Here is a 16,984-nt window from a genome sequence, read left to right as displayed (position 1 = left end):
GTTCCCTTTTCTCATTGGTTCAGAGGATTCAACCCATAGTCCTTGGCTCCTTTGGTTCTGGGCCTGTGTGAGGCAGAGCATGCTGGCCCCAGGAGCATGTGGAGGAAGACAGCCCCAGAGTGAGGAAGGCGTAGACCAGGTGCCTGCAGAGGACTACCCGCAGTGGCCTATTTCCTTCAGTTAGGCCCTCACCTCGTAACATTTCCAGAATTTTCACAAACACCACCAGCACTGGAGACCAGGTGTTCAGCACCTAAGTCTGAAGAGGACATTTCATATTCAAGCCAAAAGAAGTGTCAAGCTCCTTTCTCCAGGTGTCTCGGGTGCAGGCTGGATGTCTGTATGTAGAAAGGGTGTATGGAAATGATGCATGCATTCATTATACGCTGGAGGTGTGTGTGTGTATGTGTGTGTCTTTGGAAAGGAAAAACCTAGCTCAGCAATTTCCCTACTGTCTACTTTTCAGAAATTGCTCCACACTCCCAGGGCTGCATTCCAGGTTTTATTGTACACTTTAAATTGGGATATATCTCAGCAGTTGCATTTAATTGGGTGATTATTAAAAACCATGAGCAAGTTCAGTCTCTCGCCCAGAAAAGCTCTGGTGTCCAGCTTGAGGGAGACCACACTTGCCTCACTCTCACTGTCCTGCTGGGAGCCGCATGGTGGGGGTGCACAGACAGAGCTGTGGGTGGACATATCCCCACATGACAGGGCTTGGAAACCACCTTAGCAAGGGCTGCCGTAATGACCCCCCACCCCCGCTCGCCAGCCGCCAGGGTTTGCTCCAGTGTCCTTAAATGACCTACTTCTAATCATCAATTCACTTAAAGGAGGAGCTTAGTCCTTGTCACTGCCACATCGGAACGCAGTTTCACAGTGGCACAGAAGGGCACACCATTACACCAGTGTGGGATAATCTGCCCTGACCTGAGGTCTGAGCTCGGGACCTGGTTTCAAAGGGAGACTGAGTAACAAAAGGTGCCATTATGTAACAGGCCCCAGAAGGGTTCAGAAGGGAACTGAAAGAGCAGTCACTTGCTTCCTGATGGACCCAGCTGCATCGTCTAAAGCCAGTGTGGGAATCCACTCTCCCACACTTGGGAGCACGTGGCAGGGACAGTAGATGGAATGTCTGGGGACTCAAGAATCCGTGGTTTAGGAGTGAGTACATGGGCATTCTTTTTTTTTTTTTTTTTTTTTTCTTGAGACAGAGTTTCTCTGTGTAACTTCGCGCCTTTCCTGGAACTCACTTGGTAGCCCAGGCTGGCCTCGAACTCACAGAGATCCTCCTGGCTCTGCCTCCTGAGTGCTGGGATTAAAGGCGTGTGCCACCACCGCCCGGCCATGCATGGGCATTCTAATGCCACTGACTGTTTGCCTGGCAGTTCTGACATCAAGCTGTATCTTCCCTCCTCAGCTGCCTGTAGCTGGTGTTTTCAGAGGCTCCAGTCCAGGGTCAGCCAGCTGCACTGCCTTCTCCCCTGTGGTGAGCTGAGCGTCGAGGCGGCACACGTCGTACAGCCCATTGACTCGTCTCATGGCGTCAGGAGGGTAGTGGAATCCAGGCATGTGTGGATCATAGCTGGCCACAGGCACTAATGTGTGATTTGGGATGCCTGGACATGTGAAAAGTGCAGCATCCATTCAGTGTGCTTTGGGCTCTCGTGGCAGCATGACCCATTGTATCTTTAAAGAATTTTGAAGTTACTTTCAACAGGTGATGTAAGTAGGATTTTTAGTTATTCGCTTATGCCCAGGCCATCTTCTTGTTCTCTGGTTACACTCCCAAAGACAGGCAGTTTTGTTTGTTTGTTTTAAACTCAATTCTTTATTGATTCTTTGGGAATTTCACATCATGCACCCCAATTCTGCTCACCTCCCAGCCCCCCAGGGGTCCCCTCCAAACAAAAATTTTTTAAAAAATCAAAACAAAGCAAGCAAGCAAACAAACACAAAGTGAAAAACAAAAAAACAAAAACAAAACAACAAAAACCCTCTTTGCTCCTCCATCTTTCCCGCCTCTCCAACACCTCTTCATGCGTCCTGATGGCATTGGAAGCCACCGTGTGTCACAGAGTAGACAGACCCTTTTGTCCAATCAGCTTTACTGGCAAATCATTGCAATGAGTCACTGGTCTGGTTCAAGGCCTCTGGTTTCTGGTACACCATCATCACTGGATCCTCACCAAAACTCTCTCAGATATCTCGAAGCTGCCCCAGGTCATGGAAATCCTGCAGTTATAGTTCCACAGGGCCAGTCCCTTCATGAGCTCCAGCAGGTCCTAGATGTTAGGGTGAGCCAACCCCAGGCCTAGCTATGGGCCTGGGGGGGGGTAGTTGAGTTGGTCAGTCCAGGCCACTGTGGCTGCCCCTACTCAGATGAGGGGCAGAACCAGCTCCCTAATGCCCATGCAAAAGCAGGCAGTTTTAACCCATTCTATGTGCAGACCTTCTGGTTTTTAGCTGTACATATCTAAATAAAGTGCTTATATTTTTGTTTGGTAGTTTTCTACCCTTAAATGACGAGCAACCTTTCCCGTGTCAGATGGGAACTTAGACAGTACCGTCACCCTTCCTTTCTCTCTCCATCATTGTTTTTCCTATGGGGACATCTCATGCCACTGCAGTTCTCTGCCCTTTGTCGGTGATCTCTTTGTTCTGGGGGACTTTGGGGACCCTCTGTGTATTTCTATGGCTCAGAAATTTCACACTGACATGTAACATGTCATACCTAACTTTTTTAGGTGTTTTAAAAAAATAATCTCTTTCAATAAGTTATTGCTACTTGGTATCTATTGCTGTACAAGAAGCAGGGGAAAGGCCCCACTGTCTTCTCATGGTGGTTTTTCTGCCTGGAAATCTGCGTTTTTTTAACCTTAAAGATTGACTCTCTCATTGCTTTTAGGCAAATTGGTGATGGCATACCGTGATGGAACTGGCTTCCTGTCTGTTGTGCTTTATGAATCTGTGGTTTCATTATTTGGTCACAATTGGATTTGGGGCCATTATTTTTAAAGCTCAGGGAGTTACCTCACTGCCCGTGCTGTGCTCTGGTTTATAAAATCCCCCTCCCTCTTCTTTGTCTTTGGTTGTTAATGCTTTCTCTAACCAGCCTACGAGTTCATTGGTCTTTCCTTCTGTCCTCTCCAGTGTGCTCTTTTTTAATATTAGATGTTACGGTCTTCATCTCCAGTGATTCAGTTTGGGTTTTTTGAAGTGTGTGTGTGCCTGTGTGAGTGTGCGTGTGTATGTGCGTGTGCATGTGTGTTCTTAACATCTGAGCATGAAGATGCTGTTAAAGCCTTTCGAGTGCTCACTGGTGATTTGGGGTCCATTTGATTCCCTCCTCTCGTAAGCCCCCCTTCTCCTTTCTCAGTTTATGAGGTAGTTGTTTCATTGGCTACTGCAGACTGCTGTCCGTGTTTGGTTTGGTTTTTTAAAACACCACTGTTTATGGTAGCACTGTTCATGCTTAGTTCACCACTGTAATTATTTATTAAAACTCATATTCTCTAAGTGGACTTCTCAAGGAATAGAAACCACAACTCACTAATTTTGAGATCGCTGGAGTGCTAGATCAGAGCTCAGTAGATGTTTGTTGAGTGAATAAGCTGCCTTGTTGGTAATCGAGACTACAGGTAAATGTGTGAGTCTTGAAACATTTACGGGGAAGGGCACTTTACCCTTGTTTCAGGACATCTGTCTTTCAGGCTGCAGCTCTTTGGGAGCTGTTAACATTAGCGCCTGCCCGGCCTTTGTGGTAGGGAGCACTTCACAAGAATGCTCTCACGCCTTCTTCTGTTAGGATCAGTCTACAGGTCACTTGGGGGAATTTATTCTTGGAGATTTGCCCTAGTTGTTCTCTAATCTGATCTCTATGTGAAAATTATTGAGGAATGATGGAAAAATGTCTTTCCAGCCATCTATCTTTTTGTTTTATTTTTGTGCAGTTTTAACTCTCTAAAGGACCCTTAAGATCCAATGTATAAAGACAATGAGTACATTCTAAAGTTGGGTTTCTTCACTATTTTTCCTTTCCCAAAGCATGTAGAATTGTAACTTATATTGACTTAATCTTTCAAAGATTCAGAAGCTGAGAAATTAGAAAGCCAAAGTATGTCCCGCCCTGGCTTAGAAAGGCACTGTCATGGTGAATTCGGACCCCTGGAGCCTGACTGCCGAGAGGGCAGCCGTGCTTCTGCCAGCTGTGTGGTCCTGGGCAAAAAACTCAAGCTCACCAAGCCTAGCTGTCCCTGTCCATAGAGTGCTGTCATAATCGTGTCTTCTCCAATTGTTGAGATGATAAAAACTGGCTGTTATGAAATGCTCTAACTGACCCTCTTCCTTGGTGAGTGCTGTAAATGTTGACGTGAGCTCAGAATGCGATCAGGCAAAATAAAAATAAGGCTTTACTCCATCTTTCAGCATTTTATCCAGTCTACACTTTCCATGGAGGAAAAACCCCCTTTTATAAACATGTGTCACTGTATTGTTAGTGACAATGTGAGTACGCTGTATTTTTAGAAGCCAGTTGAGTGGGGGGGAGGGGGGGGACTGAAGCTTCCTGGCTGCCTTCTGGCCCTCTCCAGCAGTGCCGTGGCCTCCATGCTGGTCTCGCTGGGTCGTGGCCAGCAAATGTCTACCCCTGTACTGGGATCTCCCTTCTAGTCAGAGCTCACAGTTCTCTTCCATTCAACTTTAAATTCTACCCCCAAACTGCGCTCTCCCACTGCCCAGGGCTGCTCGAGAGCTGGCTTTGGAGCAGTCATCTTATGCTGGAGCTATTTCCTGGGACACTTGCACACTATTCCCACAGCCTGCAACCTTACCGAGTTCCTTTCCAACTCAACACCCTAGTTTCTGTAGTACTCCAGTGTCACAACATCTGCGGCATACAGAAGAGTCTCCAGTTGTTAGAGACAAGCTTCAGTCTGCCTGTTTGATTATCAGCGTTTGGCCATTTTTCCACCTAGCATCATCTGTCTAGGTTGTGGTCATCCTCACATCTCATGGCTCAGCTATTAAGAGCATAAGCCATTGAAACAGTTTAGTCAGCCGCGCATGGCTGGCTGTGGTTTGTAAATAGAAGACTCGGCTAATGGGCTTTTGAAATGTATGTTGACTTATTTTTAATCTAGTCATTGTGCCGCTAGTTTTATGTCAACTTGACACAAGTTACAGTCATCTGAGAAGAGGGAACCTCAGTTGAGAAAGTATCCCCGACAAATTGGCCTGTGGACAAGCCTTTGGTACATTTTATTGATTGGTGGTTGATGTGGGAGGACCCAGCTCACTGTGTGCCACCCCTGGGCAGATGGTTCCCAGTTGTATAAGAAAGCAGGCTGAACAAGTCATGGTAAACAAGCCAGTAAATAGTGCTCCTCCATGTTTTCTGCTTCGGTTCCTGCCTCCAGGTTCCTGCCTTGTGTTTCTGCTCTGACTTTTTTTGCGATGGACTGCAATTGGGACATGTAAGGTTTCTTTCTTCCTGAGTTGCTTTTGGTCATGGATTTGATCACAGCAATAGAAACCCAAAGTATGACAGTTACCTTGGGCTAGATAATGCTGTCCTTTGTCCTGAGGTGACTTTATGCTTTGTCATATCCTAATCTTATGTCTGTTCCTAGCTGGGAGTTTATCAGATTCACAGGGAGATGAGGCACATGAGTATAAAATCCAAATCTCATCATTACCTTTGGACTTACTCTCAATCTAGAACAGTCCTGGGCCACATCAGGAGATGTGGCAACTGTCAAAAGGGCATCGGAGACACACCATACCCCACCTCCCACTCTGGAGATTCAGTGCCCTGCAGGTGTCTGTGGCAGTGGCTCTGTGGCTGTCTGAAGAGGTGGTTTCAGTTGTGCAGGCCATACTCCACCAAACAGCAGCCTGAATAATAAAAATGACTTGTGAGAATGAAAATTAAATAAAGGTACATTGTGACCGGTCACAATTTCTAAACGAATCTCCCGACTGATTGGGGCCTGACATTGCCAAAGCTGCTGCTATTACTGAACATGTGGGAAAACCAAGCTGAGACCAGCCAGTGGGGTTCTGGAATGCTTGCCTTAGAGTTGCCAGTTCTCTCCAGAGTATGATGGGCGAGCGTAAGCTGCTCAGAAGCTGTGCCCTACCATGTCGCCTAACAGCGCTCTGTTCTCAAGCCACACCAGTGCTCTGGTGTTTAACAAAACAGAGGGTCTTTTACCATGTGTAGTGGTGGATTTTTCTGGCTCTTCAGACTGTCTCTTGTAAGTCCTTAGCTGTGAGAAGTAGGGAAAGAATGTTTCTTTTAAATTTAGCAAAGAGCATCTCTGTGCATATGTGCTCTGCCACATCCACACTTAGGTGGTAATAGAAATACCATGGCAAAGCAAACCATAAGCTTTTAGCTCGGTGGGCCTGGGCTTCCTTCTCTCGTCCCTCCTGGGGAGATGGTTAGGAGAAGGAGTGGCTTCCCAGGCTGAGTTGATAAGCTTGCTTGCAGTAAAATGTCAGTTCTTTTCTAGGCTCACGATCACACTATAGTAAATGTGAATGTAAGTAATTGTGTGAGCGCTTTCTAAGCAGTGCTTCCATCTACAGTCATGTGCATTGTTGACTTAGTAAATGCCAGGGAACGCTGATGAGGAGGCAGCACCGTGGGCGTGTTGTACGCTACTCGGTGTGGAGTCCAGCAGGCTTGCTCAGTGACCGCAGAGTCAAATACATTCCATCACCCTACAGTGACTTTCCCCAGATTAAGAGAGGTGTCTTTAAAATGGGCATGAGATAAGGATTCCACAGCCAGCTGGGCGGTGATGGCGCACACCTTTAATCCCAGAACTCGGGAAGCAGAGCCAGGCAGATCCCTGTGATTTCGAGGCCAGCATGGTCTCCAAAGTGAGTTCTAGGAAAGGCGCAAAGCTACACAGAGAAACCCTGTCTCAGAAAAAAAAACAAAAAACAAAAACAAAAAAAAAACAAATAAATAAACAAAAAAAAAACCCACAGCCTTTCTCCCACAGACTGGGCATGCCTAGGGAAGTTGGTGCCTTTGCCACTTAAATAGGCTCTTGTTTTAGGATGTTTTCCCTTCGTTGTCCTGGTATGAGTCAGGACCATATCAATTAAGACATACCCAACCAATTATCACAGGATTTATGTTTTTAAAAACATTTGATTATCAAGAAATTGTTGTGGAAGAAAGATAATGCAGAAATATAGAATGAGCGTGGAGAGCTGAGGAAGTCCTGAATGAATGTGTTGTGGACGTTAGCACAGTCATGTCAAGGACCTGATGCTCAGACCCCTGGGAGCAGGCAAAACCTTCCTTAGGGTGAGGCTCACAGAAAGCCCCCCTCTGATCTGAGTTCAAATGTTGGCAGTGTGTGCAAAAACTAGCAACCAAGCTTCCTCCTCCCCAGTGACTGCGGCCAAGACTGTCACCCCTGGGGACCTCGAGACCAGCCAACCTCTCCCACTGTGTGTACATAACAGCGTAACGAGGCTACAAGTTACCGTGTGATTGGTGCTGCTCCAGCAGAGCTCCGCCCACCTGATCCCAGCTGTCTTTCCTTCACTTCCTCGTCCCCCACCCCCACCCACTCCCACCCACCCCACCCCCCATCCCCACCCCCCCACCAGATTTCCAGGACCAAGCCATGCAGGACACAGCTGGGGGATTCTGGTCACCTGGGCTCAGATTCCAACTCTACTTCTCAAGTGGTACCAGGCTAGTCACTCACTCAACCTCTCCATGCCTCAGCCTCCTCTTCTGGAAACAGGAAAACCAAGACCTCCCCACAAGCTTGGTAAGAGTCTGTGCATGTAAAAACAATCCATACTTAACATGAAATAAATGCCAGCTTGTGGAATTTTTATATTTTAGGCATTAAGAAAATATTTTTACAACTGAAATATCAAAAGAGGTAGAGGCTCTGAGGAATTCTTTGGCTTTAAAAGGTGAATTCCAATATAGAATGTGGCCCATCTGACAATTAGATGCCATGAGATTAGGATGCTCCTGTTCAGACATATGCATTCTTCTTCGCCTGGGAAAGATGCTTAAAAGTACCAAGAGTTTTGGTGTGTGTGTGTGTGTGTGTGTGTGGTTTTTTTATTGTAATAAATTAAATCCTCATTCCTTTCTTCCTGTCTCTGTCAGTGTGTTGCTTTCTCTTATGCTATGGTCTGTAAATGTATTTCTCTTCCTAATTTGGCTCTGTTTTTAGATCGAGCTGTGAATTCTTTATTCTCTCACATAGACATATGACAGTGGGGGAGGAGAGCATGCATATTTCCTAAATTTTCACAAGAAATCTGTCTTGCTGTCTCCAAAGAGCGGAAATTTAGCAAGGAGCATCCAATAGCCTCTGCTTGCTTCAAACTGTGTTCAGTAGCATGTTCAATATGCCATAGTCACCAATCAGACATTTGTCACCAGCACAGTGAAGGCTTCAGAGGTGCAGGCTGGGATGGACCTGTGTGTGCAGAGGGAATCCCACATTGGGCGCCATCTTTGTTGATACCTCACCCACATTCACTGCATTTTTGTCATGCAGGCTTCTGGAAGCCTTTGTCCCCAGCGTGGCTAGAAGCCCCTAGGAACTGCATTTCCACAGGCAGCCCTAACCAGCCGCTTCCACGGAGGTGAGTATGAATCCAGCTCCCTTGCTGTGGGGCTACAGCATTCTGGGACATGCACTTTGACGTTGCCCAGAGTTCCCTCTGTGACCCAGCAGCAGCCTTCACTGCGTGGCTGATGTCATGAGATCCCCTTTACCACTGAACAACCTCCTGACCCTGTCTGTCTTCTCAGTTCCCCAGCACCTTCCACCTCTCAACCAACCACTCACTTCCAAGTGCTTGGTTCTAGGTCTCTTTGGGGGCTTCCAACCCAAGACGGTTTGGACGCTTTCTAAATCATAAGTCTAAATTTAGTTTTGCCAAAACCACTGCACCCTGAGTTGATAAGGCACATTTTGGCAAACACCTGGGCAAGCATTTGGAGCTAAGCTCACGGTGAATGCCTACCTATTAGAACATAGGTAGAATTAGAATAGCGTGAACTAGGGCCATGGCCACGCCTTCCCTTCCTGATTCATCCTCCTGCAATACAGGACAGCCAGTTTGTGTTAGAGGCTGGAGAGGATAGGAGCTCAGTGGGAATGCTGAGCTCACTGTGAGTGTGCTTCTGAGCGTGCTCAGACCTGCTTTGTCTCTTCTGGGGGCGGAGCCGGTGGGCAGTTGGTTGGTTTGGTTTGGTTTCTTGAGACAGGGACTCACTCTGTAGTCCAGATTGGTCTGGAACTCATTGTATAGCTCAGGCAAACCTCAAACTCATAGGCATTCTCCTTCCTCAAGCCCCCTGAGTGCTGGGATTACAAGTGTGAGACACCTCTTCTGTTTACAGGCCTAGCAGACAAAAGCTTTGTGGTTTTCTAGTACCAACCTGAGTAAGCCAACCACCATTCCAGTCTAAGAAAACACTTGCCCTGTCGCATTTCCCGCTAATGGGTAAATTAAGTTTTACCTTAAATTACCTTAAGAAAATAAGGGTGCTCTTTGCAGCCTCTTCCAGCACAGCAGCCTGTCCCTGAGACCCAGATGACACATGCAGAGGCCACTGTCCTTTCTGGGTCTCCTTCCTTCCTTCCTTCCTTCACGTTATCACCTTCGATGCTCTAACACAGAGAACACCATTGGAAGCTATGTGGCTCTGTATCAGAGCAGATTAGCTTCAGGGGAAAATGCAATCTGGGTAGAAGACGATACCTTTGATTCCACACAAGTGGTATCCTTCTACTTCACTCCTAGGCAGTTCCTCCAGAGTGGCTTGCTTATGTTTCTGAAACACACACAGTCTGTGGGCTGCAGAGCATTTTGTGCTCAGCAACAAGAACTCAGACAAAGAAGCCATGGCAGTGTTCTTATTTACAGAGGTTGCCATCTGAGGAATTAATGTCTGCTGTTGCTCGGTAATTAGGAAAATTTAGGGCCCTCGTGCTCCAACGTCTTGCATTGAAGGTTGTGTGTTATCTGTGTTTTCATGAGAATCTGTTGGATTTCTGTCATTAATAACAGGCATAAATGCGGCAAGCGGCAGGACATGCGTTACATTTAATCAATTTGCCGTTTGTATTCATTATGCATGTCCTCCATTTTGAGTCATGAAAAATTGAAAGGCCGTTGCAAATAGAAAGAGCATCATGGATTACAAATGATGTAACAAGAGCAGAAGTACTATTAATTGGTCAATTGTGCTTGTCAGCCCATTTAAGGTGATTAAGGCAGAAGGATTAGAAAGGACATGAATGTGCTTGGGAACAGGAGCCTGAGAACGCTGGGGACCCTTCCAGTCCTCAGTGCCCAGAAGAATGCAGCAAAACCAAGTGGTGTTTATTCCAATCTCATTCAACAAATAATGGATGAGCACCTTCCATGTGCCTTAGACTGTGGTGAACACAGCGGAAAACAATGTAAATGCAGCCTGTGACCGCAGGATGACATTCCAGCATGTGCAGAGCAGATGTGGGATCCCATAGTGTAAGTCACAAAACCCAGCAGGAGGCCAGGTGCACAGTGATGCGCTTGGGAGAAGGTGTCTGGGAAGTGACATCTGGAGGGAGGTTAAGATGAAGGTCCGGGATGAGAAGGTTTGGGTCCAGCACCCCAGTCTCCTTCCACCATTAAAGAAGGAAGGAGAATTTCCATGTAGATCGTTCCTGGGATGTGGGATGGCTTTACTCGAGATTTCAGATTTCACAGTGGTGAGGAAGGGAAGCACGATGTAGAAAGTACTTTGGGTTTAATATTTTCTTAGGCTAGTGTACAGCCCTGCCTTCCCTCATGATGCTGGGCAGTAGCAGTGGCCCACAGTGTGGTCAGCCACATAACCACAAGGGCTCATGGATGTTTCCAGCATTTTGAATACAAGCTTTTAATAAATCCCATGAGATACTCAACACTTTCCTAAAAGTAGGCTTTGTATGGGAGAACTCTCCCCAGCATTGAGCTCATGAAGTTCTCTGAGCACAGGTAAAATAGGAGCCAGGTTGAGTACACTAAGGCATTCTTGGGATAATCTTCACCTACCCTGTTTTATTGAGATGTAACCCCTCCATAAACCGACATATGAGGTTTTGGTTTGGTTTTGTTTACTTAGGGATTAGGTGAAACACAACCCAATGAACGGCTTCCCAAGACAGGAAACTCACTCTTCCAGTTTTCTTGTGTGGACCCTTCTGTGGTAGCAATTTGGTTCAAGTGAACGGATGGTGCATTTACCGCTGTAACCAAGTCCTTCCACACTCCACCAGGGCACTTGGATGGGAGCAGACTGGCTCTGGCTTCTCGGTCACACAACCCTCTCCCCAACCTTTGGGTTGTCCCCCCATCAGGCTTGCCTTGGCCCTGCCCCTGCACATCTGCTATCTGGGGTCCTTAGAATCCCGGTCCTCCGTGCCCCAGCCACTTCCTCAGGGAGCCCTTGCTACCAGGGCCCCATGCCCAGGGCCTCAGCGGACTTCACTTTGCTCTACTTAACCGCATCTATTACAGCCTGAGTTAGATGCTGTCTGTTAACCCACTTCTCAGCATCTTCCACTCTGCGATCTCAGTGCCATGAACTCCAGTGTATGTTGCTCAAGTTCAGTGTTGTGTCCACACCCTACAACAGTGCCTGCACCATGGTGAGCCTCGAGAAGCTGGCGTGAGTGAATGAAGGACCATGTCAAAAAGAAGGAATGGACTGCTGGGTTTGTGCCTTTTGTGCAGAGAGCTATTTAAATGTTTCCCTGAGACCCACATGGAAGAAACAGATGTTTATTCTGACCAGCGTTCTCTGTGGACCAGGTGGCATCACAGTACACTTTATTAGGATACATTTCTAACCCCAATGCTATGCCTTCTCAACATCCTGATTTGCTCCTCCTGACTAAAGTACTGTGGCACTGTCTTTACAAGACAGACCCAGGTGAAGCACGGTGATTGAGTACCACAGCAACCCTGCTGTGTAGGATAGACAGTCTAGATCTCCGGGGCAGTTCGGCGGAAGGAGGTGGTATGGTGTGATGGTCCAGAATCCCAAGCACTTTGCAGGTGTATTCTGCATATGACTCACAGTGGACTTGTGAGGGTGTCTTATGCCTGGCTCCATGGCAGGTGCCGGAGATGCCAGATGGAAGAGGGCATGGTGCTCAGCTGCTGGCAAGAGCTGATCGTCATTGGAAGTTGTTCCTGCACCCACCCAGACATTAGCATCATTGGAACCAAGACCTACCTCAGGCCAGCTGGGTACAGTGGTTTCACAACTGTCCAGACGTTTTGTGCTCTAAGCTCTGCTCTTTGGCAGCCAGGTGGAGACCCACAGGTCTGTCAGAAGGATGGCTGCAAAAAGACAAAGCCAAAAAGCAGCAGAAGGGAGGCCATGGTGGATGGCAGGTGTGAGTCAGGCAATGGTGACATTTCTCCTTAGTGTGTAACTGCACACAGAAAGCAAGGTTTCTAGTGCTCCCAGACTGCCGTGCAACAGATAAATGTTGTCCTTGCCTGTCACCCACCCCCAAAGAACTGATTTTAAAATTGCACAAAGCATTCATTAAATAATTATTTTCCCTCTATAGGCCAAGTGAGTGATCATGGTTTTCCTACATGCCAAGTATTGAACGTTGAACACTTAATCAAATAAAGAATTTTTATTAAGACATAGCCTCTCCTAATTAGGGAAGCAAGTGGTCCAGTGTGGCCATCAAAGAGAAAGGGTCAGCTTGCACTTGGAAGCTGTTTTGAAAGCACAGGACATCTGAATGTCAGGGTTCTCTGAAACTCTCCACTTAGACTGTCTGCATCTTGGGGAAGTTTAGACCTGGGGTGAGGTGCATTTTTCTGGGTAATAACTGAATTTATGTTATTCAGTTGACAGTGAGTTGGTTGGCCCACCAAACGAGGGCCACCAGAAGGCTTTCTCAGTACAGGTAGCTCTTGAGGAAGACCTGCCAGTTGGTGGCTCTCAAGGCCACACTCTTCCTACAAAGTACAGTTCTGCTGTTACAGCTGTCTGTATGCTGTAGTCACCATGAGCTTGACATGCCTGTGCCTAAGATGCCTGGGCAGAAAGTGAGGTGAGGATGGCGCTGAGCACAGGTATGTTTTTGGAAGAACTCTGGAATGAGTCTCATGTGGAGCCAGGCTGGCAAGTGCTGGTATATTCAGGTGAGTGACTGAAATAGATCAGAGGGAAGTCACCCTGGTGGCACATACCCCAAGCTACAGGTCTCCACACATCCCAGCATCAGCAAGGGCAAAGACTCCAAAGGGGGCTTCAGTGGAAAAGATGAACCCAAGTCCAGGCAAACACCCAGCCCCTTTGTTGACTTCTTGATTCCAGGCCCTTCAGAAAAGGCACAGAACAGGACCAAGTAGCCAGCGGGTACAGACTTCACACTTCTACACACACTTGGCTCTCTGGCCCCTCCTAGAGCGAGTGATGGGAGAAGCCACTTGGAGGTGAATGCTTGAGAGTCAGAAGCTAAGCCAGAGTGGGCCCGTGCAGTTGGACCTTGAGTGCCCCTGGAGGGGATCTTGAGAGTTCAAGGCAGCACAGGCTGGGGTCTGGGTTTCACTGCCAAGTTCCATGAAATCTTCTGTTTGTCCCCAAACCACTGTGTGGTGTCACACCTCCATCTTCTCCAGAGCTCTTGGGACAGCAGTGGGGACAGCTGGGAAGACACTCGGGAGCTCAGCCTGACCTGGGCTAACTCCTGAGTGGATATTGCATGGCAAGCTGGGATGGAGGTGTAGAGGGAAGTGTGTGTGTTCTGTGTGGTTTGCCTCTGGCAACCCCAAGCTTCGTGCCCAGTGCACGGAGGAGCTGTAGCAGTGCCACACAGAGGCTGAGCGGAAGTGCACGGAGCAGATCAAAGGCACTGTGGTCTCTAGGACAGATCATGTATGCTCCAACATCCATCAGCTGGCGTCTGGGTTTCTGTAGACAGTACACAAGGGGCTTCTGCCTTGCCCTTCTCCCAGGAGGCCACTGTCCGGTCTAAGACGTCCTCTTCCTTGGTGGCATTTCCTTATTTCCACTGATTTTTATTTCTCATTGCCACCAGAGTGGAAGTCTAGAAGGTGAGGAGGAAGGTATGACTAAGGAAATGGAGCAAGGAGGCCACTTTGTTCTTAACTGTGTGTGGGGAAATAGTGGTCCTCAAGTGTGCTCTGGATGGCTGCCCCCAGCCCATGGACTTCGTCTACCATGGAAGCGGGGTGCTGCAGTAGCCCTGACATCAAATCCTCATGTAGTCATGCTGGAAAGTCACAGGGAGCAGCCAGCTTCCCTCACACTCCTCTATATCACTGAGGAAGAAGTTTCCAAGTCCAGCTTTTCCTGACTTTGCGACAAAGGAGGGGATTGATTTGATACCAGTCTACATAGCTGTGGGGCAAGCTGGGGAACTGGATGTGATTTAGTCTCTCTCTGCCATGCCCTGCTAAGGGGGTTCTTCTCCAGCTGGTGTTCTCTCTAGCCTGCTGCCTGCCCAGGTCTGTGGAGGCTCCTATCACCGGGTCTTATTTCTTACCCTTGTAGTAATTACTTTTCCTATCGCTGTGACAAAATACCTGACTTAAACAATGTAAATGAGTAAAGTTTTCTCTTGGATCCTGGTTTCAGGTGTCAGTACATCGCGGTGAGGGCATGTGGTGAAGCAGAGTGGTGGGCTGGGAACTGGAAAGAGGGCATTCAGGAAGGATTCAGGAGAGATTCAACCCCAAGTGCATTCTCCAGGGACTTGCTTCCTGTTTCCAGGTCACGCCTCCTACTTCCCACCACCTCCTGGTAACACCATCATGTTAGGACGCCTCGTGTTCTAATCACCTCTGGAAATTCCTCTCATACTCACAGGCATGTCCCATTAGTGCCCTGGGCATCTCTCCATCCAATCAGGTAGACAAGATTAACCATCACCGAGCCTGAGGAGATGGCTCAGCTAGCTGTTAAAAATCACACAGGCCTGAGGGCTTGAGTTTAATCCCCAGATCCTATGAGGAGCAGGAGGAGGAGGAGGAAGAAGAAAGAAGCAGCAGCTGCATGTATCTGTAATCCTTGTGGTGAAGAGGAGGAGGAGATAGAAGGATCCCTGGGACTTCCTGCCCTGCCAGTCTTCAAAAATGAGTGAGTTTCAGGCTCAGTGAGACATCCTGTCTGTAAACTGGAGAGTGATTGAGGAATAAACCTGACGTGAACATACACATGACTCATACACATGTATGTGAGAGAGCCAAAGTTACATTTTAAGTTTTAATTGCTATGCCTAAGAGATCCATGAAACAGAAATGTCTCTGATGTATCTGCAAGCCTCTTGCAAGGACAGATAGTTCCTGAAATGCTGGTGGTTGTGTGTATGGGAGATGACAAGCCCCATGTTTTCACTCCTCTAAATAAGTTTGCTTGACCCATCTGGACAGGATGTGCTCGATCACATGTGGGCGGGAGGTTCACAGGCAGGAAATATGTCAGGATGTATGCTTGCTCTTGATTGGACCTGATGGGAAATGCAATGAATTATGGGTTTTCCTTCTTAAACTACTGCAACCCACGGCTCAGGGCCATTTCCCAGGAACCTGGGTATGGACCTGGCCAGGGCCCATCCACCTGGCCAGTATTTAATTAAAGCTTGCTTCAAACTTGGCTTTAAACTGGGATAGTGGTCTTACTCTTAATTGGTGAAATTAGCATATGCACGCAGATACACAGATTAACCGTCATTCCTTTAGACTGTAGACTGAGTTCAGGTTCCAGAGGGAAATCGGGGGGATATGGAAGATGTTCTAGTTAGTTTTCTATAGTGATAAACACCATAACCAGAGCAACTTGGGGAGGAAAGAGTTTGTTTGAGCTTACGGTTCTCAGGTCACACTCCACCACTGAGTGAGGTCAAGGCGGGAACTGAAGCAGGAGCCATGGAGGAATGCTGTCTGATCATCATGGCTTGCTCGGCCTACTTGCTTGCTTTTTAAAAAATGATTTATCTATTTTATTTTGGTGTATGGGTGTTTGGACAGCGTGTATGCCTGCGTATCACATACATGTAGTGCCCAAAGAGGCCAGGAGGACGAGGCATCAGATTCTACCCCTGTAATTAGTCTGACAGATGGTTGTGAGCCACCATGTCGGTTCTGGGAATTGAACCTAAGTCCTCAGAGAGAGCAGCTAATGTTCTTAGCTGCTGAGGCTCTCCAGTCCCTTGGCCCGCTTTCTTATACAACCCAGGACCACCTGTCCAAAGTGGATTGTGAATCAAGAAAGTGCTCCCCACACCTGCCTACAGGCCAGTGTGATGTGGGCAATCTTAAATTGAGGTCCTCTCTTCCCAGATGACCCTAACTTATGTCCAGCTGACATAAAAACTAGCAGCCCAGAGGAACCTAAAGAAGGTCACTGCCGAGAGAGAGAGAGAGAGAGAGAGAGAGAGAGAGAGAGAGAGAGAGAGAGAGAGAGAGAGAGACCTACAGAAGGCTGTTCCCTCTCTCTGAGCGAGAGAGGGACCTATGGCAGGCCGTCACCTCTCTAAAAGAGAGACCCACAGAAGGCGACCAGCTCTCTAAGGAGTGCTGCTTGTTCTGACCCTTTTGGGCATTTTACCATTTTGTTGCTTACTCCTACATAGCATGTGTCCCCTAAAGATGAAGATATTCTTATGCCTGACACCCTCAAATAAATATTAATTCAACAATATCACCCAGTTAGGGGCTTTTTGCTGAAAAGGAACTTTCCAGTTGGTCCCTGGCGTTTACTTGTGCTTTGAAGCTGACAAGACACTTTGATCTAAACCCACAGGAGCCTTCAGAGCAACTATTGGTGTCGCCCTCTTCTAGGGAGGAAAATAGGGGCCAGAGAGGGTGAGTGGTCCACAAAGGTCACACAGCCAGTACTCAACAAAGGCAATCTCAGTCCACACAATCACCATGACATTACAATTTATTCTAAACAATATTT

At 47.6% G+C, this 16,984-nt stretch overlaps 1 protein-coding gene across 1 annotated transcript in view; it reads left to right on the top strand.

Moving 5' to 3' along the window:
- The window catches only part of LOC121829350 (uncharacterized), a 66,463-nt gene that overhangs the window by 35,287 nt on the left and 14,192 nt on the right, over positions 1–16,984 (top strand). The window contains exons 3-4 of the mRNA XM_076571590.1: positions 8,550–8,637; positions 11,666–15,160. Coding sequence (XP_076427705.1) covers positions 8,550–8,637; positions 11,666–11,702 — 125 coding nt within the window. The 3' untranslated portion in view covers positions 11,703–15,160. The remainder of the gene's footprint in view (positions 1–8,549; positions 8,638–11,665; positions 15,161–16,984) is intronic.

This window comes from Peromyscus maniculatus, chromosome 5 (assembly GCF_049852395.1).
Source record: "Peromyscus maniculatus bairdii isolate BWxNUB_F1_BW_parent chromosome 5, HU_Pman_BW_mat_3.1, whole genome shotgun sequence".
Classification (NCBI taxonomy): domain Eukaryota; kingdom Metazoa; phylum Chordata; class Mammalia; order Rodentia; family Cricetidae; genus Peromyscus; species Peromyscus maniculatus.
Note: the sequence above shows the minus strand (reverse complement) of the source record. Positions and strands in the feature narration are given on the sequence as shown.